Source organism: Erpetoichthys calabaricus, chromosome 3, assembly GCF_900747795.2.
Source record: "Erpetoichthys calabaricus chromosome 3, fErpCal1.3, whole genome shotgun sequence".
Lineage (NCBI taxonomy): Eukaryota > Metazoa > Chordata > Cladistia > Polypteriformes > Polypteridae > Erpetoichthys > Erpetoichthys calabaricus.
This window is the reverse complement of record NC_041396.2, coordinates 42,534,999-42,559,640: the sequence shown is the minus strand read 5'-3', so window position 1 is coordinate 42,559,640 and position 24,642 is coordinate 42,534,999. Positions and strand designations below refer to the sequence as shown.

Below are 24,642 nucleotides of genomic sequence, written 5' to 3'. Positions count from 1 at the left end.
CAAGTGAAGGTGGCTGGGTCATGAAGCTTTTAAAATAGAATATTGTATTTCTCATCAACACAACTTACTCTACACATTTGCAAGCAAAAACAAGTGTGTTGGGAACATGTTTTAATTAATGAAATGTGAAGCTTAAATATTCAATCCACATGCACTGGCAGTACTAAGATAATTACAATTATAAAAACTGCTTAAACAAATCACAGAATGAGCCGATTGATTTCTAAGTCCACTAAATTGGATTGTGATCATTTCTAGATACAGTATTAAATTAGATTCAACTACATTGTCATTGAATGCAGTACACCTACCCTGACAAAGAAAAGCAGTTTTGCATCTAACCAGAAGTGAAAACAGAAGTCAATTGCAAGTAATCAGACAAGCAGAAATAAATATAGCAGTTAGGGATTGTACAGACACACTAAGTCAAAAGCATATATAGAATAAAAAGTGATAGTTAAAATACAAAATGTGCAGTGTATACAGTAAGTACAGCATGAATAGAATAAATACAGTAAAGTATAAAAAAATAAGCTTAAATAAGAACATTAACATACATGTAATTGTATAGGTACAAGTAAAACAGAGCCGCAGTAGTCCTGAAGAAGTAATAGTCCAAAACTATAGAGCAAACATGAGACCTGAAATGGTTACAGAGTCCAAGGGTGTACATGTATGATTTTAAGGTGAGTGGGGAATGGTGGAGGTGGCCTAGCACTTTGGTTTTGAGTTTAGCAGGGTTACGGCTACAAGATAAAATCTGTTCCTGAGCCTGCTGGTGCTACCATGTAGGCTCCTATACCACCTTCCAGAAGGTAAAAGTCTAAACAGTCCATGGCTGGGGTGAGAGGAGTCCCCGACGGTGCTACATTTGCATTGGAGATCCTCAAAAGGAGGTAAAAATACTCTTGGTGGTGCAGTGGTAGAAGTTCACTAGAACCTGTCAAGAAAGTTGAACTTTCCTCAGTCTCTTTAGAAAGTAAAGGCGCTCCTATAAGTTCTTGACCAGAGCTGAGGGTTTGAGGGACCATAAAAGATCCTTGGAACTATCATGGTCCCTCAATATCCAAGAACATAAAGCTGGAGACATGCTTAAGCTCAGTCCTGTTGACGAAGATCAGGGTGTGTGTGCCCATAGCCTTTGGACTTCCAGTAGTCCACAATGGGTGCATTCAAGACCAGGGTATTGTTGGAACACAAGATTATTTGATGTCGCACCTCTTCTCTGTAGGATGACTCATCACTGTTACTTAAGAGGCTTACTATCATGGTGTCATCAGAGAACTTAATAATTGTATCAGACAAATGTATGAGTACACCGTCATAAGTAAAGAGGGAGTAGAGTAGGGGGCTCAGCTTTGTAGGAAACTGGAGTTCAGGGTGATGGTAGAGGAGGTAGTGAGATTGTCTAACGTAAAAGATGGTGATCTTATGGGCAGGAAACCCAGAATCTAATAACAGAGAAAGGTGCTAAAGTCAAGCTCATCGAGCTTTGTGTCCAGCTTGGAGGGAACGATAATACTAAGTGCCGAATTAAAAATCAATTAACAGTATCCTCACATAGGAGCTCATTGTTGCCCATGTGAGTCAGGGCTTTGGGAAGTGCAGTAGAGATAGCATCTTCGGCTGACTTGTTTGGACGATATGCATACTGAAGGGAATCCAGTGTATAGGTTGAGTGTGAGGCGAGTGAAACTGGACAGGGGTCTTTAAAATGCACTCCAGTGGATTGTTTAGGCCCTGACACATTAGTGGTCATCTTGAGGTCTGTTAGAACAACAGCCTGGGCCAAGGACAGGTTGTCAGTGAAGACACCTGCCAGCTGCTCTGCACAAGCCTGGAGCACTCGGCCAGGGACAGCACCAGGACCAAAAGCCTTAAGCACATCCACCCTGCTCAGTGCAGCACACACGTTGGTGGGGGAGAGTGTTAGAGGCTGTTCATTGGTTGGTTTGGGGGGTCCATTTTAATTGATATTTTCTTATTGTCTTCATCAAAATGAAAACATAAGTTTCTGAGCTTGTCATTAATAGACACATAGCTGGCAGGGAGGCCATTGTTATTGGTTTTATAGTCCATAATAGTCTGGATTCCCTGCTGCATGCGACAAGGGTGTGAATTATATATGTGCAATATATTAATGTAATACAATATAGAATATGTAATGTACTATTCATTAACAGGTGCAATAACAATTTATGCTGCTGTACTTTGAGCAATAATAATTTGCTCTGGTTAATTGATCACTTAACACTGTATATGACATATTTGGAATTATTTGACTTTTCTTTAAATGCACCTTGGGGCTGTCACAAAAAGTAATTTCGTTGTGTTACACAATGACAATAAAGTGCTTGAACTTGAAATGTTTATGAAAATGCACCTCATTTCACAATTTGTGGTCTTGTTTACTTTTCCTCGTGCACCCTCCTTATGTTAGCTCTGGATGGGTGGTAGGCCTTCGCACTGCCAGATCTAAAAGCGGCTTCACATCCCTTTAATAGCAGGCAGACCCTGCTATTCATCTACGGTGACTAGTATAGATTGTTGTATGTTTCAGAGTCGTTACTCTGTCGACAGAAGGTATTATGTAGTCCAGCATTGAAGAGTGGTGGGTGGAGGATCAGTATTTGGTTAGGCTAAAAATCTACAGCACTGAATTAACAGGGGCCGCAATTACATTCAGAATATTGGGATGTTTTGATTTAGTTTAGTTATTATAGACAAAAAAAAATATTTAAAATAATTTCATTTTTATTGTAACTATGTAATCCAACTAAAAAGGGCATCCAACAAGCAAATAAAGCATTCTAATATTGGTTCAAATTATAAACACACATTAAATTTTGTTAGCACTCCTAATATTCCACAAAATATGAGAGGAAAAAATGCACTCCTTTATTTAATTGCAAGAGGTGAACCATAATGTGCAATATAAAAACTCTATCTTTGATGTCTGTCTCTTACCACAAGAGACAAAAAAGCCTAAGGAAGAAAAATACACAGCAAATGGTAGCAGCAGCTTGATGTGCTCACATAGAAAACATTTCTACAACTTCAGTCATATTCACTTAACATTTATATCCAAGAGGATTTAGACTGTCACAAACAAAATTTGGTTGTTCTGTCTTTCTGTAGCAGCAATAATACTTAAAACTACAACCAATTTTAAAGCTTTGTATTGAATTACAATTTAGTATTAAAGCACTTACTGTAACTGCTGAGATGAAACTTGAAGCTTCATTCAGTCACGTATTACACTGGTGAGCAAAGAAAATTACAAACTGGTAAACAAAGATTACAAACTGGTGCACTTTTGCCCATTGATCCATTTTCAAAAGCTGCTTAGTCAGCAAAGGGCTGTGGGAAGCATCAGAATCTCCTTGGCTGTAATAAGTGCTACTTTTTTTATACAATCATTCGTGATGAACTTGCACCTTTGGATGTACTTGCATTAGAAATGCATATTTTGATCACATTTCATAATCCAAAGGCAAGCCCATTTGATTAGTTAACATTTGATCGTTAAAATAGAGTCACACTGATTAACAACACAAGGATAAGTTTCCCAGAGAATGTCAAATTTATGTGAGATATATCGAACAATTTGTTTGAACAAATTTGTTCACATTACTGAATTTTAGGAATTTTTACATGAAAATGTGCTGTTCCATGTGCTTGAGTGTCAGTCTTGTGTGCAGCAAAAAAGCACACTTGAACACCCACAAAAATAAGCTAAATCAATTATTAACCTTGAGTTGCAATGCCCGAGCAAACATGATATTGAGGCCCAGTTCACGGAGGTGGGTAGTTTGTGGCCACAGTTTCTTCTACATTATCATGAATACACATGACCACCTTCCACGCAATTGGTATCAACACACAGCAAGCGGTCAGCTGTAAATCTCACTGAAAAAGTTTTCTGCCTGTAGCACCACCAATTTCATGGCTCAATCATAATTTAATAATATGTAGTAGTACGGTGTTACGATGCAATTCTCTGATGTTAGCACAGTTCAAAAACCAGTTTGGGTGCAAGCTTATTGGCTCTGGATAGCCTTGTTTTCAGTTCTTGGGTCTTCTTAGTTAAATGCTTTTCTGTATAGCATCAGAAAGAGCCCCTAAATCAAATGTGGTATCCTGGCTGAAAATAACTGATTAGCTACAAAAAGCCATTGCTACCAAACATGTTGATTGCATTGTTTGATCACTATACACACCATGTGTGCTGGTATTCAGTTTTTCCTTTCAAATGCTAATTATACAATGGATGCTGCAATCTGAATTCACCAGAATCATGCTTGTTTAGCATGTGTTAATACACTGTAGATGTGCTGCTTTCGTATATGTACTTGAGCAAACTTCATCCCCCTTTAGCTCATCATTTTAGCTAGACAGCTCTAAGCGGGCTTCTGTATATTAAACAATTGGACATGTAGCTTAGGTACAACCCTCATGCTATTTAAATGAGAAACAGGTCTCAAAGAAAAGAGCATATAATGCATTCTACTACAAACAACACATCTCAATTTCCAAATGCATGTTTAAATTAACTGTATGATCGATATTACTGGACTTGAATTATTCACATAATTATTTGTTAACATCCATAATCTACATAATGCTGCTCTGTAGAAATAACTCACACAGCCCTTCTCCTTAGCTACAGAAATGTCTCCTGAGAAGAACAGACCCTTGTGCATCACCCCAAATGCACCACTCTTTCCCTTTAAGCAGTGACCACAGCTGTGCTAATCTCATTCCTGTTACACAAATTAATGACAGACTGTACTGACTAGGAAGAATGATGTTGTATCCAATACATCTAGCATTCAAAAAATTATAGTGAAGAAATCGGCATACATTTTTAGCGGCCAAATCAGGAAGATACACCAAAGTTAAAGCAGTTCATCACACCTAGAGTTTAAGTGTTAGGATGTATAGATCTCCATAGTGCCTCTCTCTGATGCATGACAGGCTGTGTGACAGACAAACTTTACTACAAGCTTTCATACTTAGGAAACATGGCCATCTTAACAACAGCCCCTCGGCAAAGTAGTATACTTTTGATAGCAAAACGGAAACCTCCATAAGCATCATAAACATTGTGGGCCCTATGTTGCTAAGGCCCCCAGCCAGTGCCCATACACTTAGAGCATGCATGCTTATGTACACAGCCACATTCACTCATATTGGGTCAAACTGAACTCCTCTATTAACTTACCATGCATATCTCTTTAAGGTGAAACTTGGAGTATGCAGCGGACAAAAACAAAACAATCAAACATGGGGAGAATAAGAAAAATCCACACATACAGCAAACGCAGCATTTTGTGCATAGGACCATGGAGCTGTGGGATATTATTGCAGAACACTGAAGCAGCAGGAGACCCCTAAAAATATCCTACTTACTTATTTTTATTACTAGGTAGGTGTCATATTGGTGCAGGCTATAGACCATATTAAAAAAACAGATGGGTGGCTGTTTTAAGACCACCACAAAACAGAGTTAGTAAAGGTCAATCAATCCATCTATTTTCCAAACACACTTTACCATGACAAGATCAAAGAGATTAAGTTTAACTTAATTATAACTTTCAAAAAGATCCCCATTTTAGGTTCACCTCCAAATGGCATTTTTTGTATTATACTGATGTATATTATATGTCTCACACAAGCACAGGCAATTCTTTCTACCGTGTTTACAGCCTCAGTTATAGGTTCAGTGACAGTTTTTCCTTACTGTATCCCCTAGTTTAAAATATGCAAGTTATGTTATCCAATTGGTATTACAACACCCGAAATTTGTTTTCATTTTCCTATTAACTCAATTTATCTATTGCAAAGTTAGTTTTTTTTTATTATTATTGTTAATGAAAATGTGCAGTAGAGTGGCACAGTGATTAACTTAGCTGCCCCAGAGATAAAACAGGAATATTTAATGGATGAGTAAAGGTAATTCAAAATTTCAAATGTCAAAGTTCTGGTGCCAAACCTCTCCTTGCTTTTTAACATTTGTCCAGACTTTAAAGTTTACAGTGTGAAGTCAGAATGGGCAGCTTAAAATTAATCCATTATTTTAGAAACAAGTAACGGTGCGCTACACTTGACTTGAGCATTCCTAGTTTTCATCCTCTTTCTCTGTATGTTTAGCATTCATTTGCTCAGAGGTTAATGCGCTTGCTGCTTCCTGCGCAGCTCTTCTTTTCTCCACTCTAGCGGCCCACTTCTTCTCTTTTTTCGTCGGCATCTTTTCACGTTAAAACTGATCAAGTCAGTGTTTGTGTTGCAATTACTTAGTGCTTTTTCTTTAAGTTTTTCACTAAAGCTGGCACTTAATTCTTCAATCTGCCTCAAGAATGATTTAAAATATGAAGAGGTAGGGGACATGATGGTGAAGGTGGTATGGATGAGAACGGAGCCTGTACGCATGCGCCGCACGACCGCCCTGCTGGCTGCTGCCGAGAGTTGTTTCTACAACAAAATAAATAAAAATAGAAATAACCTTGGAGGTCAATCATAACACAGAAAGCGGACAGTAGACATCACATAGTATATGTGTACCAAATTTCAGGTCAGTAGGTCAAATGGTTTACAAGCTACAAGTGATTTAAAATCCTGAAGGACAAATGGACAGCCACGCTAGCGTATTATATATAAAGATCTTGTAAAACAGACGTTGGTTGTGCCGTTTTCACATCACTGCACTCTCAAAGCATGCAAAAAATCTATTTCTGAACTCCATAATGAGATAAAAGTGGCAACAACAAAAGTTTGTGTCTGTGTATTTTACCATTATTATTATACATTATATATATATATATATATATATATATATACACACACACACACTGTATATATGTTTTTAATAATAAACAGAATTCCCACAATTTTGTGCTGAAATCCTCCTGACTCGAACACAAAGCCTTTTCAGATATGACTATTGCCATTTGTCTTTTTCACATGATTTGATGCAGTGCCATAAATCATGACCAGTGTTAGGCATTCTTACATTGTAGTACCCCTGTATCTGGACCGGACAGAGAGAGGCCAAGACCAAGATAGAGACAGGAAGAGAGACGTGTTTCTCAATGGCAGGGTACATGTCAGAGGATACAGCATATCAGCCTGGGTATGTGACCATCGGCGAGTTTCAGATGTGGACCCTGACCTGTGATTTGCTCACTGAGCCGGTGCATAGTGTGGCAGACAAGCTGCCTCTAACCTCAAATGAGCGAAGTGGGGTGCAGCTGGATGCCACATATGTGTAGGCAAAGCAATGCAGAAGACCAGAGTGCCGTGGCGGAGCTGCCTCTGAAGGATTTGACAGTCCTTTTTAAGGTTGCTCATCATCAGTCTGGTGTAAAGTGAGGATTCCTTTCCTCCATCTTCTGACATCCGAGGGTTACTAAAATATGTAGTTTTTACTCGCATATTGCTATGCCTTCTGAAGTAGTTCTACTACTTGCAATCACACAAGAGTGCTGTACTGACTTTCATTCAGTACTATCGGTACTGTAAACAAGCTAGTACCGTTACATTTTCATAATTTTGGTATTGAGTTTGGTGCGATGTGTCAGTTTTTGTGATGTTCCTACTTTGAACCCTTGTGCGGTCACAAACTGTGTGAAATTTGGGTTTTCTTTAGTTGCTCCCTTATCCCTTGTGAGGGATGGCCGGCTAAATATTCCGGTCCACACCTCCAGGCCATCAGATGGAGCCCTCCCAGCAGCATGGAAGGTCCCCAAATTCCAGCAGGGCATTATGGACATTGTAGTTTTTATAAACAACCCTGCTGGATACCATGGGGACCACCAGGAGCCACTGTAGGGAGGCTTACAGAGTGCTACGTGCCCTATAACCCGGAAGTGCATCATGATCACATGACCGGAAGGAACGACGTGCTTCCGAGTTGAAGAAAAGGACTTTTAACCTGACCCGGAAGTGATGAGGACTTATGGATTGTTGGGCTGGAACCACTTCCGGGTCAGGGGATATAAAAGGACTGTGGGAAAGCCCAGACACTGACCTGAGCTGGGAGGTAGGGTGGCTATGTGTCTGGGAGAGGAGGAGTGTGTATTATTGTTGATTAATTAGAGAATTGGTATTTGTATGAGTAGTGTGGAGTGGAGGGTGCTTAGTGCACGTATTTATAATAAAAAGAATCATAACTGTACTTTTACCTGGTGTTTGGAGTGGTACCTGAGGGTTCAAGGGAGCGATAGCGCCCCCTACTGCTACACCCTAAACTGCCCATATTAGTTGGCTGGCACTTTGCAACGAACTGTTGCCTCTTCCATCCTGGTTTGGTTCCTACTTTATCTCTCATACTGAGTGGAATTGTTCTTGATGAACAGATCAAGTGCAGAAAATAGATGGATGAATAATACTCTAAAGTAAAGATGCATTCATATCCAAACTGTGAAAAATGCATATGATAGTCTCAAATTCTCACTTTCAAAGAGATGCAATACCTCCAGACAGCACTGATCAGATGCCAGCTATGGAAAGGCAGTCATTTTCTCACAGGACATACTCACACTCTTAATACCATACACTGGACTAATTTACACTTGCCAAACCAAATAAACTTAAGTCTTTAGAGTATCAGAGGACACCAGAGTTCACAGACCTAACAAAGATATAACACGCAAGACCCACAAAAATGAGAGTTCAGTTGTGAACCGAAACAAGGATCAAACACTGTGAAGCAAAAACACTAGCTGTGTTGCCACTGCACAATTGTGGTTTGAATATATTTTCATGCTATTGTTTTAAATATACTGTAAATATGTGACATCTACCTGCATTACCTGTTAATGGTTCCTGGGTTTATCAATTACAGTAAACAGCTGTTGTCAGAAGCAAAGGACTCCTAAATGACAGGGTAGGTAGGATAGAGTAGGTATCCTGTCGTATTAAGACTTCTGCAATGGATATACATGTATGACATGGCACTTGCCAAAGCTACACTGCGGACTGAGAACATAACACATCTGGCCACCTGCCCAAATCTACTAAGAAATGTACAGATGGGCAGAAGCCCCACAGAGAGTGATACATAAGAATGGGGTATAGAGTCTGAACATGTGCAAACAAGCTGATCCAAAACTACACCATCCAACCTCTACTAAAAGACAAAAGTAAGGAAAAACATAAATAAATGACAGCACACCTTCGACAAAGGGATGTGAACCAAAATACCATGTGACATGTTAGCTCACTCACTTAAACTGATGGTCTTTTGTGCTGCGGGTCTTTGCCAGGAACCTTTCAGCGAGCTTCTCCAAATTCCGTGAATAATCCATTTCAATCTCAGCTTTTTTGCGGAAGAAGTCCTGTAGGTCTTGGAGGAGCTGGACACGGAGCTCACATTGCTGGTCGAGACACTTGAGCTGCTCCAGCAGTTGGGCACGGACTTCTGTAAGAGGAAAGGAGAAAACATGAGTAAAAGGAGGTGGAATTGCAAGGGATGAGAGAAAACAAAAAACATATAAAGGAAGTGCAGAGCTGAATGAAACCCACTAAAACACGGGAAACAGCTGTCCGGATAAAGCTGCAATCAATGCCAAAGCACTGAAAAAGAAATGCAGTTATTAATTAAAACTCTACTCAACAGAAAAGGCTAAACCAAACATCCATGTCCTTTAGCTTCTTTCCTTGTGATATAATTAGCAGCATGTCGGACACCAGACACAAATCACCCAGTTACCCTCGTCTACATAAAGCTCTCGGTTTCACATTCACACCTTTAGACCAACCCGATAAGAAAGTCTAAAGAAGCAGGTACTACCTTTAGTCTTCTTGTTATATACTAATTTGATGGCCATAGCTTGTATGCCTCTTTGCTGTCTGCTAGAAAAATACCATAATGCAGACGCAGGTCTGCTCAGTTAGTGCTGGCCAAAGCGCCACTCCCTCTGTCAGTGTTCTGAGCTTTAATTTCTTTTCATTTCCAGTTAGTGTAAAAATACCAGTCTCGGTTTCACACTGACATCTCTCACATCATCACTTCCTCATGGTAGCCTGCTCAGTCTGGACGATAGAAATTCCCAAACTTTCCCCTACTACCCTCCCTCCAGCCTCTCCCTGGGTTTTCCCTTAGTGAGCAAATTTTGCGCCAGCAGCTAGCTTCTCTGTGATGTGGAGGCTGATGAGGCGGCCAGAAGTTAATTTTATTTCTCATTTTTGAGAACAACCCTGAAATTGTAGAGCAAGTGGCTTTCTCTGGCACAGCTCTGCTTTGGGTATTTAACAAATAATATATTGTTCCAAACCCACCCAAAACTCTCACCAAGACAGTCTTTTTCTGCTTATTGCATTCTTCACGGCAAAATGAAATGACATGCAACAAATTCAGGTCGCCCAGTATATTCAGAAACATCTAAATACTGTAGGCACTTGGATGCTGCACATGTCTGTTGCAAGACAAAGCCAGCAAGAGTGGCAATTACAAAAATTGATGAATGGATTCAGACTAACAGCAAGCAAGCAGCAGTGAGTTTATTTGTAATAATGAGCCAAAAGCAGTAATGATTGAATGGTGTGCCATCCATCCTGCCTTGCATCAGGCTTCATGTCCACTACTCAGGAACGACTCTAGTTGTGTGTAGTTCTACATAGAAATATCAAGTTCATAAAATGGATGGCTAAAATCTAAGGCACACATATATGAACATCCCCATTCTTGGCTAAGACGCTAGACTTTAAAACAACAAGGTCAATGGTTCAGTCCCCAGCCCCAGCTTACAGTGTGAAAATAAAAAAAGACTCTTGAAGATCGTGAGCTCCACTTAAAAGAAAAAAAAAAATCCATTCATACATTCCTTGTCTTGACCATCTTATCCTTCTCTAAATTGTGAAAGTTCTGAGTCTAGCCTGGTATTTAATAATACTAGAGAGCTCTGTATACTGTATGTAAAGTGCTTTGGTGTGATGTTAACCACTGAAATACAAGTTTTCCTTTAATATTCATTTTTCTTAGCACTTCAGATTTATAGTTTGATTAATTGCTCCCTGGTATTTTCCATTATAAAATAATCACAATTGTTTAATGTCTCATCGTATTTTCTTGGCATATACACACACACAAAACACAGAGAATTATCCACCTATCCTTCTGTCCTCTAACTAGGTATATAGTTTAGGGATAAAGGGAGCTGGTTCCTACTTCATAACACTGGGCACCAAGTGGTAAATAGTCCTGGATGGGGTGCCAACCCATCACCTCACTTCACTTCACACATAACCAACCACAGTCAGTCACACAAGCCACTGTAAAGCTGACAACTAACACACACATGCACACACACTCAAAGACGATTTAATATTCTCAAATCCGGTTTATCTATTTCAGTGTCACAGAAAGACATAGCCTATACTGAAATCACTGGGAACAAGGCAGGAAACCAAAAGGTCTCTAGCTGCGGACGACTGCAGCACCATGATCCAGAAGCACTGATGAACAGCAAATCGTTGTTAACTGTGCGTTTATGTCACATGAGTCAGTCATACTACTACCTTTGTAAGGCAGAGGACACTAAAAATCACTGCCTTGCAATAGAGCTAAACGGAGTGGAGCTCCGGAGGTCTGCAGCTAGACTCAGTTGGTTTCCTGTTTCCTAGACAAGGGCTGTTTCCTTGACCCCTCTCCAGGAAACAGCCCTGGATAAGGCAACAGTTCATCACACTTGTCCAATCTGGAATCACCAAATAACCTTTCACACACCTCTTTATGGGTGTTGGAGAAAAACCCATGCTCACATGGAAAGAATGTACAGACCGCAAATGGGCAACAACTGGGCTTGGGATTCAAACATAGCATGCTGGGTTTGTAAGGCAGCAATGTTACCTACTGCACTACTGTGGTGCCCTCAACCATATTATATCATGCATTTACTGTACATATACACACACACACACTTAAATCCTTGAGGGAGAGAAAAAGAGCCTCGAGACTAGAGTGTATATGGCAGGTCTAGTCCCTGACCACCACATAGCAGTCTTCCAATTTGCCTAAATGAAACAAATCGTCAACACTGACTGGCCTTTCCCTCGTCTTCTAACTGTGCCTTTTTGTACTTCGTTTACCAATGAGCCTTCACTCCAGTGTATGTCAAAAAGTTTACAGTACACTCCACTGCTAATAGCAGGAGATGACCGTTTATATCCCTGCCTGTTGTTAACTTTCAGTGTAATCATAGACTGATATTCTGGGTTTGTACATTTTTGTACACGGGCAGTTCAGCACAATCTAGTACCTATACTGCAAGACACAACGGAATTGCTAGTGGACTGTCTGACCAGTTGTTTTTAAACCTGTATGTCATTTATGGGATTTCCAAGTGGCTTTTAAAATATTAATGGTACCATGCCCCTTATTGACAGCATTGCTCTTGATTTGGGGCTAGTACCTACATACTGAAGAGTCCCAGTTATTTGGTGCCTCTTAACTCTCTAAACAGGCTTCTGGAGGAATCTATCTTTATAAAGGGCCATGTCCCATATACTCTTTGGACCAACTGTACCCACAACACATTTTCACAAGCTAGCATTGCTGCCTCTCAGATCCATTGTCCTGGGTTCTACTCCGGTGTCTGATTATTGCCTATGTTAAATATACATGGTAATCTATACTGTATCTGTGTGGGGTTCTCACTCAAGGTATTTAATTTTTATCCCTAAATTCTGTTAGGTGAAATGGCACCTCTGTATTGGCTCCATGTGAATATCGGTGGGAGAGGGCCAAACAAGGTACTGGCACCCCATCCAGGGACGGTTCTTCCCTTGCACCCTGTGCTGTCAGAATATGCCATAGCACCCCACAAAACCCTGAATTTGAATAAGCAACTTTGAGGATGTCATGTACTGTACTCATAAACTCATATATATTTATCCATAGGCACATTTTTATACACAAATATCTGTGTGGAGTGGCACATAAACTGCAAATTAAGAAAACACATGTAAATTCTAAAAATGGAAAATGACTATTACCATTAGGCTGGTAAGGCCTTTAATTTCTTACCCAATGAATTCTGATGCTCCTAAATTTATTTCAGTTTCTCAGAAGACTGTATGCTTGTGCATGGCCCAGCACTCAAAGAAATTCTTGCTTAGATGAAAAACAGATGGTTTCAGTTTACATTAGTCCTGTTGCTTATTTTGTTTTGTTACTGCTCAGGTATGTCAGGGTGTGGCTTTTGAGTATGTGTGTATCCTGGTACGACAAATATTCAATTACCCTTTCCATTCCTCTGCCAGATGCTTTTCATGTGGATTAAACACCAGCGTAAAAAGATGGGACAGCTCGCCAATAAAACAGGTAGAAGCATTGCTCCCGAGGGCCGCACCAAACAGACCACTTTGATAAATTCAATATTCATTTCATCATTTTAATTAATACCCCACTGAGTGCATTCCACTTAGCTTTTATAATCACATAGTGGAAAACAGCTGAAATAATAATAAGGCTTACAAAATAAATAAATAAATGGAGGAAAGGATTATACACTGGGGCTCTGTGGCTTCAGTAAAGGTTTTGTCAGTGGGATTGTCGAAATATCAGTAAATATAGAATTGCATATAAGAAAGTAAAAGAATAACCAGACAAAACAAAGTATCTGTCTCTCATTAGAGCAATGGATGCAAAGGAAATTCTAAAGAGATCACATAAAACTGAAAATGTGAATCAAGGATACCAAACACAGAGGCATAAGAGCAAATGGATGCCTATGTCTTGTTTACCTAAGGTTGGCAGACAGATTCGGGTCAGCAGCCAGATTCCATGCACACTCAAGAAAATGTGCCTCTTTATGTCCTACCAGAACATGCAGATGACTTTATTCAATCACTAACTTCTATCGTAGCTCCATGCAAGACAGGGTGATAACTTACATTATAAGGACGCCACAGGAGTCTCTATTCTGTCATCTCCTTAAAATACTCTACTACCAGGATATGTTCCCTCATTGTTTACAGGAACAGTGCATCACCAAGCGGTTCCTTTACCCGGGTCAGTCATAAACTGCATGTGACCAATCACACTAGGAACATCACCCTGTCATCAGGATGTTTATATTTGAACCCTCCCTCCAACACTCCACCCCACACCACCCACCAATGAACCAAACAGAGTATATATAGTCTTTCAGCAACAATGAAAGGCTCGAAACTTCATTTCCCGGCTCTACCACACAGACATCTTACTTGATCTGCAGCTTTGTCGCCTCTTATGGAGGGGCAGACACAGGAGTAGCCCTGGCTCTCTGTCGTATTCCTGTTGTCTGGAGACCTCATTAGTGTTAATGCTCCCCTACTGAGACAGATGCCACTTTTACTTGAAAGCCTGTTACAGGCCAAGGTTTTTTTGTTTTTTTTTTTTTCTTGTCCAATCAAATTGTTCTTCTCCCTCTGCCGATAAAGCAAAGTCTCTGTCTCGGTTTCTAATTAATTTTAAATTAAAGGGTTAGAAGAAATCTTCGTCTTGCAATTGCACTATCATGAACTAGAAGATCTCCTCCTAAAAATGCAAAGAAAGACAGCTAGTAGCTAGTAGTGTCCAGCAGATGGCTAACTTCCGGGCAGCTTGCCTATGAAAGGAGTGGCAAATGCAAACTGGAATGCACCAGGAAGGCCTCACACCACATATGCGAACAGTGAAATAATCAGGGAGACGTTCAAGGGAAAGCAGTAAGAGGATCTGTCTTGCTTCATGTTACTGCACCAGGGCATTAGGAGAACACATTTCCTTTTTCACAGGTTGCTATGATCAGTTCACTGTGCTATCTTGTATTTACTCTGCCAAGTAACTACATATGCAGATTCTCCTACTTTTAATCCAGGCTCATCTGTTCATCAAGTTCATATTTATCAAGTCGCAATCACTGCCAGGAAGGAATTCCAGCGCCTAACAGGCTGTGAGCTTCCAAGCACAGGCAGGCCATGTCTCCAGGGGCAGCTGCACATTTCCTCCACACAGACAGCTGTCCGACCAGGGGACTGACCGCCTGCACACTTAGGGTTTCCTCCAATGAACAACACAGGCGGATGCAAACAGTAAAGATCATTACAAGAGAGTGTGAAAGACTGGTCAAGTGTAGCAGCTTAAGCTCCATTCTGTCCTGCTGGCAGAGAGGCAGTGGAAGTGGCACCAGCATCAGTCTCCACCCACCCACGAAATACACTAAAGAGTGAATCTTTTCTTTAGCATGCCTGTGAGAAGAGCAAAACAGAAGCAGCTGCAAATGAACATATCTGTCTTGGGAGCCATTGACACGTAGCCCCTTTATTGGAAATCGGCTACTTTACAGCAAACAAAAGTCAACAACCAGCCAAAATTAGTCAAGAGGTGCACTCCCAGACAAAGGACTACAAACAGAGTATTCCGATTTTAAAAAGTTCTTTATTACTGTTCCCAAATCCACTTAATGCAAAGTAGGAGTGAATGCAGGGCTGGTAACTTTCTCAGTATTTGTTGGGTGCGAGGTCGGAAATAAAAGATTGTCATTTATAAATGACCAATCAAGCTAAGCTCAACAGCCTTTTAGGGTTTGGAGCAACTGGAATGCCATGAGAAAAAAAAATATAAGACACATAATGTACACAGCCATTAAAAAAATGGCAGGTACATACTCCGGCTTCTAACCACTACACCACCTGACTTTAAAGACATTTAAAATTACATTCTGACAGATGACAGATTAATTGGGTTAAATACAAAAAAGGCTGTTTCAATACCCGTATCTTTTAGACACCTGCCTTCTCCAATCATTCTTAATATGCCAATGTTGTAAACAAAACTGTCACGGGGCACTTGCCCATTTCACCTTTAAAAAGGTTTATTATTGGTCTGGTACAAGGTTTCCTACTTAGCCTTGGCATAGAAATCACAATCAGCACTCCCAATCCTGAGGCCATTGTTCTCATTTAATTGGGCTATGAGGTGAGCAGCTGTCAAAGAGTAGAGGAGTTCAAGTACTTTTGAATCTTGTTCATAAGCGAGGGTGGAGGCGATTATGAAGCTGACCAGTGAATTTAAGCACTGCACCAGTTGTATGAACATTACATTAGTCCATAGTTGGGCATTCAGGAGCCAAGTCCTCAGACGTTTCAAGCATTTCATATACCAGTCAATCTACATCCTCATCCTCCGCTATGGCCACAAGGTCTAGGGTAGTGATTGAAAGGAAGAACTCTTAAGAACAAGAGGCCAAAATGAGATTCCTGTGAAGGACTGCTGGGCTTATTGCCCATGACAGAATGAGGACCTCTTCAATAAAGGAGAGCCACCTCAATAGGCCCAGGTGAATCTAGGAAATCTTTTGAAGCCACTGGGAGAATTATCAGAGGATCGAGTAGCCTTTCATCAGGATAGGTGAACTTAACGTGGACCAAAATTGATTTTTGGTATGCACAAAACCTCTTAAGTGTTTTTATTCTAATCTTTCAGTGTGGGGAATACTGTACAGTGTTGTACCTCTTTATTCAAAGAACAATAACCAACCCCACCCCTTAGCTCCAAGTTTTACAAAAATGTTGTAAGTTGTTTCATTATTAGAAACTGCTGAACAAATTTATATTTACTTATTTGGCCGATGCCTTTATCCAAGGCGACTTGCAACATTTTTATTGTGGTTTTTCTAAATGGATCACAGGCTTGCTCAGGGTTACACAGTGTCAGGAGTGGGATGTGAACCCACAATCTCAGGGTTTGAACTCCAAAGCCTTAACCACTACACCACACTGCCTACAAATAAAACCTGAAATGACTAAATTTGAGCCAGCTGCAAATTCAAATGTGATATATATTAATATAAAATGAAGAAGAGCTTCTTGCCAACATGCCACTTTAAAAATTGCACTTAAAGGTTAAGTATTAAAAGGTGGAATGGCAGAAAGTACAGAATCAGCTAAATTGTTACAGAGAGATTTGGACAGTATATAGGCTTGGGCAGACTTGTGGCAGATGAAAGTTAATGTAAATACAGTAATCCCTCGCTATATCGCGCTTCGCCTTTCGTGGCTTCACTCTATCGCGGATTTTATATGTAAGCATATTTAAATATATATCACGGATTTTTTGCTGGTTCGCGGATTTCTGCGGACAATGGGTCTTTTAATTTCTGGTACATGCTTCCTCAGTTGGTTTGCCCGGTTGATTTCATACAAGGGATGCTATTGGCAGATGGCTGAGAAGCTACCCAACTTACTTTTCTCTCTCTCTCTCTTGCGCTGACTTTCTCTGATCCTGACGTAGGGGGATTGAGCAGGGGGGCTGTTCGCACACCTAGACAATACAGACGCTCGTCTAAAAATGCTGAAAGATTATCTTCACGTTGCTACCTTCTGTGCAGCTGCTTTGTGAAGCGACATGCTGCACGGTGCTTCGCATACTTAAAAGCTCGAAGGGCACGTATTGATTTTTGATTGTTTGTTTTTCTCTCTTTCTCTTTCTCTGCTCCTGACGGAGGGGGTGTGAGCTGCCGCCTTCAACAGCTTTGTGCCGCGGGTGCTTCGCATACTTAAAAGCCAAACAGCCCTATTGATTTGTTTGCTTTCCTCTCTTTTTCTGACAGTCTCTGCTCCTGACGCGCACTCCTTTGAAGAGGAAGATATGTTTGCATTCTTTTAATTGTGAGACGGAACTGTCATCTCTGTCTTGTCATGGAGCACAGTTTAAACTTTTGAAAAAGAGACATATGTTTGTTTGCAGTGTTTGAATAACGTTCCTGTCTCTCTACAACCTCCTGTGTTTCTGTGCAAATATGTGACCCAAGCATGACAATATAAAAATAACCATATAAACATATGGTTTCTACTTCGCGGATTTTCACCTTTCGCGGGGGGGTCTGGAACGCAACCCCCACGATGGAGGAGGGATTACTGTAAATGTAAAGCATTTGATGAAGGATGAAAAAATGTTAGATTTGAATTTACAATGGGAGGTCTGAAACTTGAAAGAACACTTTATAAAAGGACTGTGGAGTCACAGTGGACTCGTCATCTACATCAAAATAGTGTACAGAAATTATCAAGTAAGCTAATAGGATGTTAGGTTATAGATCACAATAGGTGGAGAACATGAGGTCTCACATTGAGTACTGTGTTCAGTTTTTGTTTCCATATTAGAAAAAAAGAAATAATTCTGCTATAAGAAAGTCCAGAGGAAAGAGTCTAGGCTGATTCAAGGACTAAGATATGAGCTAGGAGGTGAGATAAGGAGTTGAAGCTTAGCTTAAGCAAGAAGAGACTAAGATAGGCAATGCTTAACCGGTTTAAAATTATGAAAGGAATTATTGGTGTCTCCCCTCCCAGCTGTTACTTTAAAATAAATTCTGGAAAAAACAAGGACACAGCTGGAAACTTCTTAAGGACAGATTTCAAATAAAAGTTAGAACGTTTTTCTTCATGCAAAGAACTAATGACAAATGGATTAAATTACCAAGTACAATGGTAGGAGAGCAGGACTTCAGGGACAAATCTCAATTTGATCTTATTTTGGAAAATCTAGGTGTATAGGACTGATGAGTTTATTGGGCTGAATGGCCTGTTCTCATCACAGTCTATCTAATGTTCTAATATTCTACAATAAACTTATGTTGCATGTGACTTTCTGTTATCCCAAAGATCCATTGTAGACCAAGTGGCATATTCTGCTCCACCAGCACTGTAGTGCTCCCTAGGTATGCCCACCCTGGCTTTAAAATTTAAACATTTCTTTGATTTGTCATTAATTGTGACAGTTATACTTTTACCTAACACAGCTTATAATTGAAATGGCACTTGCAAGTTGAGTGACTCACTGTGGGTTAAAGAGTCAGCTAACATGGAAACTGAACTGGAGGTCTTATATTTTTTTTTTCATTCAAACTACGTGGCAATTAAGCCACACTGCCTCTTCATGGTTCTTCTGAAAATGACACCATTCATGCCTTCCTCTCTTCTGTCACTGAAATGTGCTATCCAATAAATGTAATTGGATAAAAAAGCATGTGCAATATGTGTTTGTTGTGCATTATGAAGTGCTCTATTAACAGGTTTTGACAGAGCAAATTGTTCATGGTGTTATATTAAAGAACAGATCAATAAAGGTTACACTACATTATGTTTTCAAAAAACCATACAAAACACAAAAGCCCAGAAATAGACGAGGACTGTTATTCATGCATTTTGTGGAAAGCACTGCATAAAGTAATCATAAACTGAAATTAAACCGAATTTGGATTTTCTTCTGTGTGCTTTCAGAATTAAAAGCATTTTCATTTTATCTTGCATTAGCTCCTTCTTCCCTCAAACTGAAATCTAAAATCCACAAACCACACGGATAATTCTGAGCGGCAATGGGATGGCAGCCTTGCCAGCTCATGGCATTGAATTTGGCACCCCAATCCCCTCCATTCTATTCAACTAAATACAAGTGCCTGTAAGTTGTGTTTTTCTGAAGGAAGTCTGGCCGTCTTTGTAGAACCATCTGTGTGAATAGGAAGTAAGACGCACATCAGGAGAGGCTGGCATGTGTGTTGGAGGGGGGGTATTAAAGCAGGGGGAAAAGTACAAAAAAAAACAACACAGCTGGCAATTCCAGACCAGGAAATCCACAAAAACTAAAACGGGGAGGGTGTTAATAATCAAGACAGCTGGCCAGCCGCTAACACTGCCTGTCTCTTTCTCAACAGCAATGGAGGCAGATAAAATCCTGCAGAGCAGTGTCCTGATTCCACTGCAGATGATAATCTGTTAAAACGGTCAGCAGTACTGGACAACTGTCTGTAGGGCTTGATGATAAGGGGGTGGGGATGGACCTGGGTTAACTGTACATTGTAGTTATTTATAAAAAAAAAAAAAAAGGCAGATGGGAACACTTTTGTTCCAGCAAGGGTTTCAGGAGGTAAGAAAAGGAGGGGAAAAACTGACAAACATTCCATCCCTTAAAAGAGAAACTGAATTAACTCAGCTGCTGAGTAACTAGCTTTTACAAAAAGAAAAAAAAAATCAGGAAGAATAAAGAAACAAACGTAATTAACCAGTTAAATACTGCAATGTCATGGTAGCAGCTGAAAGCAATGGGGCTTCCAATCAATTTTGGACTAAACAAGCAGTCTTCCTGCCTAAGCGAATAGGAGAAATGACACTTCTAACTGTAATTCTTCATTGGCTGAAGCCCATGAACGCATTTATGATAGAAATACCCTTTTAAATTGGGAAATGTACACCGCTGTCCAGATTCACTCCTGGAGATGGACAAATACAAGTGTGTCAGCTGAAAGGTGCATGATGTTGATTCTTCGAGCATCATACTGACCAAAATCAGCAACAATGGGAATTTGTTCTCCACATCACCTTTGATGATGCTCTGATACTTGTATAAATATGCCTAACTAGTTTATTTGTTTAATCTTGTCCTGTATATTTTTATGTAATTCATTTCCTCTAAGAGAGGGTCTACAGGGCAAATAAATATAAAATGTTACACAACAGTATAATAAATTTAATAGATTTTCATTAACACAAATTAACAAATGGAAACTACTCTAAAATGAGTTATTGCCAGCACAGCATAGTGGTAATAGTGGTATTAGGGTGAGGGTGTTAAGTGCATGCCAGGCTTGTGTAATGAGCATAAGGCCACACTGTTACATTTTTATTTAAAATGGCATTATTAAGCACAAATGATCTCCTCCCACACAAGCGTTTGTACATCATTTAGAAAAATATCTACAACCAGACTCAAACAACAACAAAATGCATATAATGTAGATGTTTACCTTCATTGGGCACACAAGCATTGACAGACAAATCTTTGAAGGGATGGTAATGCTGCTGGTCACATAACTTATCACAAAACTGTAGACAATAGTAAATCATTTGCCTTTTGGGCATGTATTCAGCATTCAAACAGTACAAAATGCAATTTAAGTGCATACAGGTAAGGAATACAACAAGCACCATGGAAAGTAACTCCTCTATGTCCAATATGTTGGAATATGCTTTTCTGCTGTGAAAGATGACCAATCAGGGAGTGAAATATTGTAACAAGCAAATTCTAACCAAGGAAGGCCTGCAGGGAATGCACTAGCAAATCACTGCATGATTATAGTCCATGTTTTCTGTTTTCTCCCAACTACACTACAATGCCAAGCCAGTACTTTAAGAGTTATATGGTTCTAGAGAGCTTTTTCAAATGTCTCTCTTTTCTGGGGTTAAAAATGCCAGAGTAGTGTGGATGAAAAGTGAAAACAGAGGCTAATGTTTGTGTTATTAAAGGAAAACATAAGTAGTATAGAGGTAGCCTAAAGCTGATATCATATTATGTGACTTCTAGTTGTGGAGTTTGTCAGATTTGATGACTGCAGTCGCTAACTTCATCAGTGGTCCATGTCAATTTATGTGAATGAAAATCTGTAGGTGTGTCATATTTTCAACGGAGTGCTGACCATCCAGTATAATCGTGCTCCCAACTTTTTGCGATTGCCAATAATGTGGTGCCTGATGGATTAAAATTCAAACTGCACTTCTTGTAAGCTAGTGTTATTTTTGGCATTTTTTCTGCATTCAATAAAAAGGTTAAATGAGTAAACCTCATACAGAGGCAATTCTAATTGTCTATCTTTTCAGCAAGAACGTCTACTTCTGAGATGTTTAACAATTTCTACAAATTCACGATAAGCAAAACTAAACAGATAAGCTAAGGAGTGAAAATACTTTATAGTTGCTTTTTGTTTACAAAATAACATTTGCAGGGGTCTTTACATTTGGATCATAACACACTACAGACAGGAAGTGATACTTCCAGCAGAGAGGCACCCCAACAGAATCTCTGGAGCAATGCCCATTAAGACATGGAGATGAAACAATTTCTGGGAAATGGAGGTACGCTTCATAGGGCCAATAAGAGGCAAATTAACTGGTGTATGATGGTTTGAAGTGCAGGCCCATTCAAGTGATTTACAGGGTTCTACAATTAGTACATTTAATCAAATCAAGTGCCATTTTTCTCTTTTCTAACAAAATAAAAGAAGAGATATTAAAACATTACATTCTTTAAAAAAATCCCAGAGTGTCTAACAGCCAAGTGTTGATGCTCAGGAAAGTGAAGAAATAACTAAATTGGTTGGCCTGTAGTTCCTGTAACAGAACCACAAGGTGACATGTGCACATACATCTTTAGACCTGCATGAAAATAGGCACAAATTAGACATGCTGGATGAAGTGCTGTAAAATCTGGAAAAATGTATTAAACACATAATGGAAAAGGCATCTTCCACAACATCTTCCTTGACAGTGCCATGTGAAGGAACATCACTTAATTGTTACATTTCTTTTCTAGACATTTTCATCCTCATACTAAAATGTGTGAGAGGTACACTTTAAATGATCCCCCTGCAGTGACTCCACTGTGGCCCCCACACAACTGGAACCAAAGTTTTGTGATGGTTCCAGCCAATAGACCACTAGGATTAGGACCAGTGGTTTAATCCAAGTACTATACAGTATATTATTCCTCCTTCCATTTAGCAGGGAGCCTTTTGTGAATTTGGGCTTTAATTGTTGATCTTTCTATTAAGAACATTAAAGTAATAAAGAGTAACATGAGGGAGATGGCCTTTGCGGATTTCAAAATAAGCCAACACTGTCGGACAGCTGACATTTGGAGGATGTCTAGCTGGATGTTATTCAAATTGACGTTCATGGAAAACTCTGGATTGGCTGTCAGAAACTGTGGGACATAATCACAAGTGATTGGGCCAGCATCGCTGCGTCATACACGTGACTCAAAATCTTTAATTTGGGTTATAATAGAGTAAAACCAGTGCAGATAGTGAGTATTACCTACTGTAAATGTGTAGGCAGTGTAGTGTAGTGGTTAAGGCTTTGGACTTCAAACCTGCTTTGGGTTCAAGACCTACTACTGACACTGTGTAATCCTGAGCAAGTGACTTGACCTGCCTGTGGTCCATTTGGAAAACCAGAAAGAAATGTAACCAGTTGTATCATAAAAGTTGTAAGCCACCTTGGATAAATGCATCAGCAAAATAAGTAAATGTAAATATGTAAATGTCTATATACTGTAGATCCACTTAGGAAAACAGGAAACAAGTGACCACATATTTATCTCAATAATCACCTAAAGCTTAATTCTATTTTGTTTTGGAAAGGAAAATCAGCAGAACATAATTGAGATTAAAAAAAAACCTGCCATCTGACCATGGCCTTGTCTCCACCAGCCCACCTACTGATGGAGACCCTTTCCAATCTCTCTGACAAGGGACAAGCTTTCACAGTTGACCCAAAATGAACCTAACCCAACAGCATGGCAGGCATGATGTACAGGATCAGACACTAGACGCCCGAGAGCATATCACAAAGGCAAGGGGACTTATCAGAAAGTGGAGATTACTCAGCACAACAGAGGTCACAAGAGACCCTGCTAAGCTAAGCAAGCTAACGAATTGCACAGGACACAAAACCGCGTGCACAGACCCTCAATTTGTAGCGGCTGCTGCTTTCACATTTCTAAGATGCCCTCAGCGCTTCAGAAAGCCGCCAGCTGCTGCTAAGTCCATTTCATTCCTGTCACAAAAATACAAACCTGTCACCTCTTATTACTGATGGAGCCTGGCTTGAGGGCATGTCAGCCCCCCAACCCCCTCAATCAGAGGTGAGAAATAGGAGAAATTCCCAGGTTGTAAAGACACCAGGAGTCAGGATAGCTTTGCATTTAAAGTAGACACATACTGTATATAAAGCCTCCGAGAGAGAAAGGGTGGGATGTCCTACAAAGCATGCTGGATAATGCTATAGGTCCAGTTAAAAAGGCCCCAATTAAAAAATCCTGACAGTTAAGGGTCCCTATAAATGCCACAACAACAAATACTTTTCTCCTAGATACTGAAAGACTGGAGCATGCTCAGTATGAACAGTGGTATATAAAATAAAAAAGTAGGAAGCAGGGCGTAGTTAAAAAAAATAAAATTAACAAAAATGTTTTATGAAAACAGTATTATCTGACCGCATTTGTCATGAAAGAACCTACATCAGGATTTTATGAAGGATACTGTAGAATACTCAAAGATCAGAATAATCACTAAGAGAAAGTTTGATGTGTGTTCAAGTGCAACTTGGAGTGGGTAAGACTTATGACACAGATGGCCTTAAATGTGCCATAGTGGTGACTTCAGTCTGTTAGTTTAACAAATGAAGAGCCACCTAACGCTATCACTTATGTGTCAATAGGAGTGACCCTTTTGCCTACCCACTTTTCTCATTGACCCACCCTCGGTTGTAGCTTAGATTTAATCCCCCGACCCCCATCCCCAAATGATAAAGTAGTCAATAATGCATATCAAATTTTAATACACATCTCTATTTAAAAATATCTATTAATTGTAAATATACAAAGCAAAATCACCAGTGATGATTTCATCACTATGAGAGTTAATTTAACTCATGATATTTGGAAAGAATAATTTAGTAGTTGGGGTTAGACTTGTTAGAGGAAAACATGGCCAGGGCAAGATATGCATTAATGATGTCTCAACAAAAAACCCTTTTAGGTTTTATTAGTGAAAGGACAAGAAAAGAACTGCAAAACATGCCAGAGACTAATATTGGCAAAGACAATTTTGGCGATGCCCCAATGTC

At 39.8% G+C, this 24,642-nt stretch overlaps 1 protein-coding gene across 5 annotated transcripts in view; it reads right to left on the bottom strand.

The window, feature by feature from the left end:
- srgap2 (SLIT-ROBO Rho GTPase activating protein 2) overlaps positions 1-24,642 on the bottom strand; it is a 196,114-nt gene that overhangs the window by 82,881 nt on the left and 88,591 nt on the right. For all 5 annotated transcript variants that reach the window (XM_028796687.2, XM_028796690.2, XM_028796685.2 and 2 more), the window contains exon 3: positions 9,229-9,421. In XM_028796687.2, the coding sequence (XP_028652520.2) occupies positions 9,229-9,421 (193 nt within the window). The remainder of the gene's footprint in view (positions 1-9,228; positions 9,422-24,642) is intronic.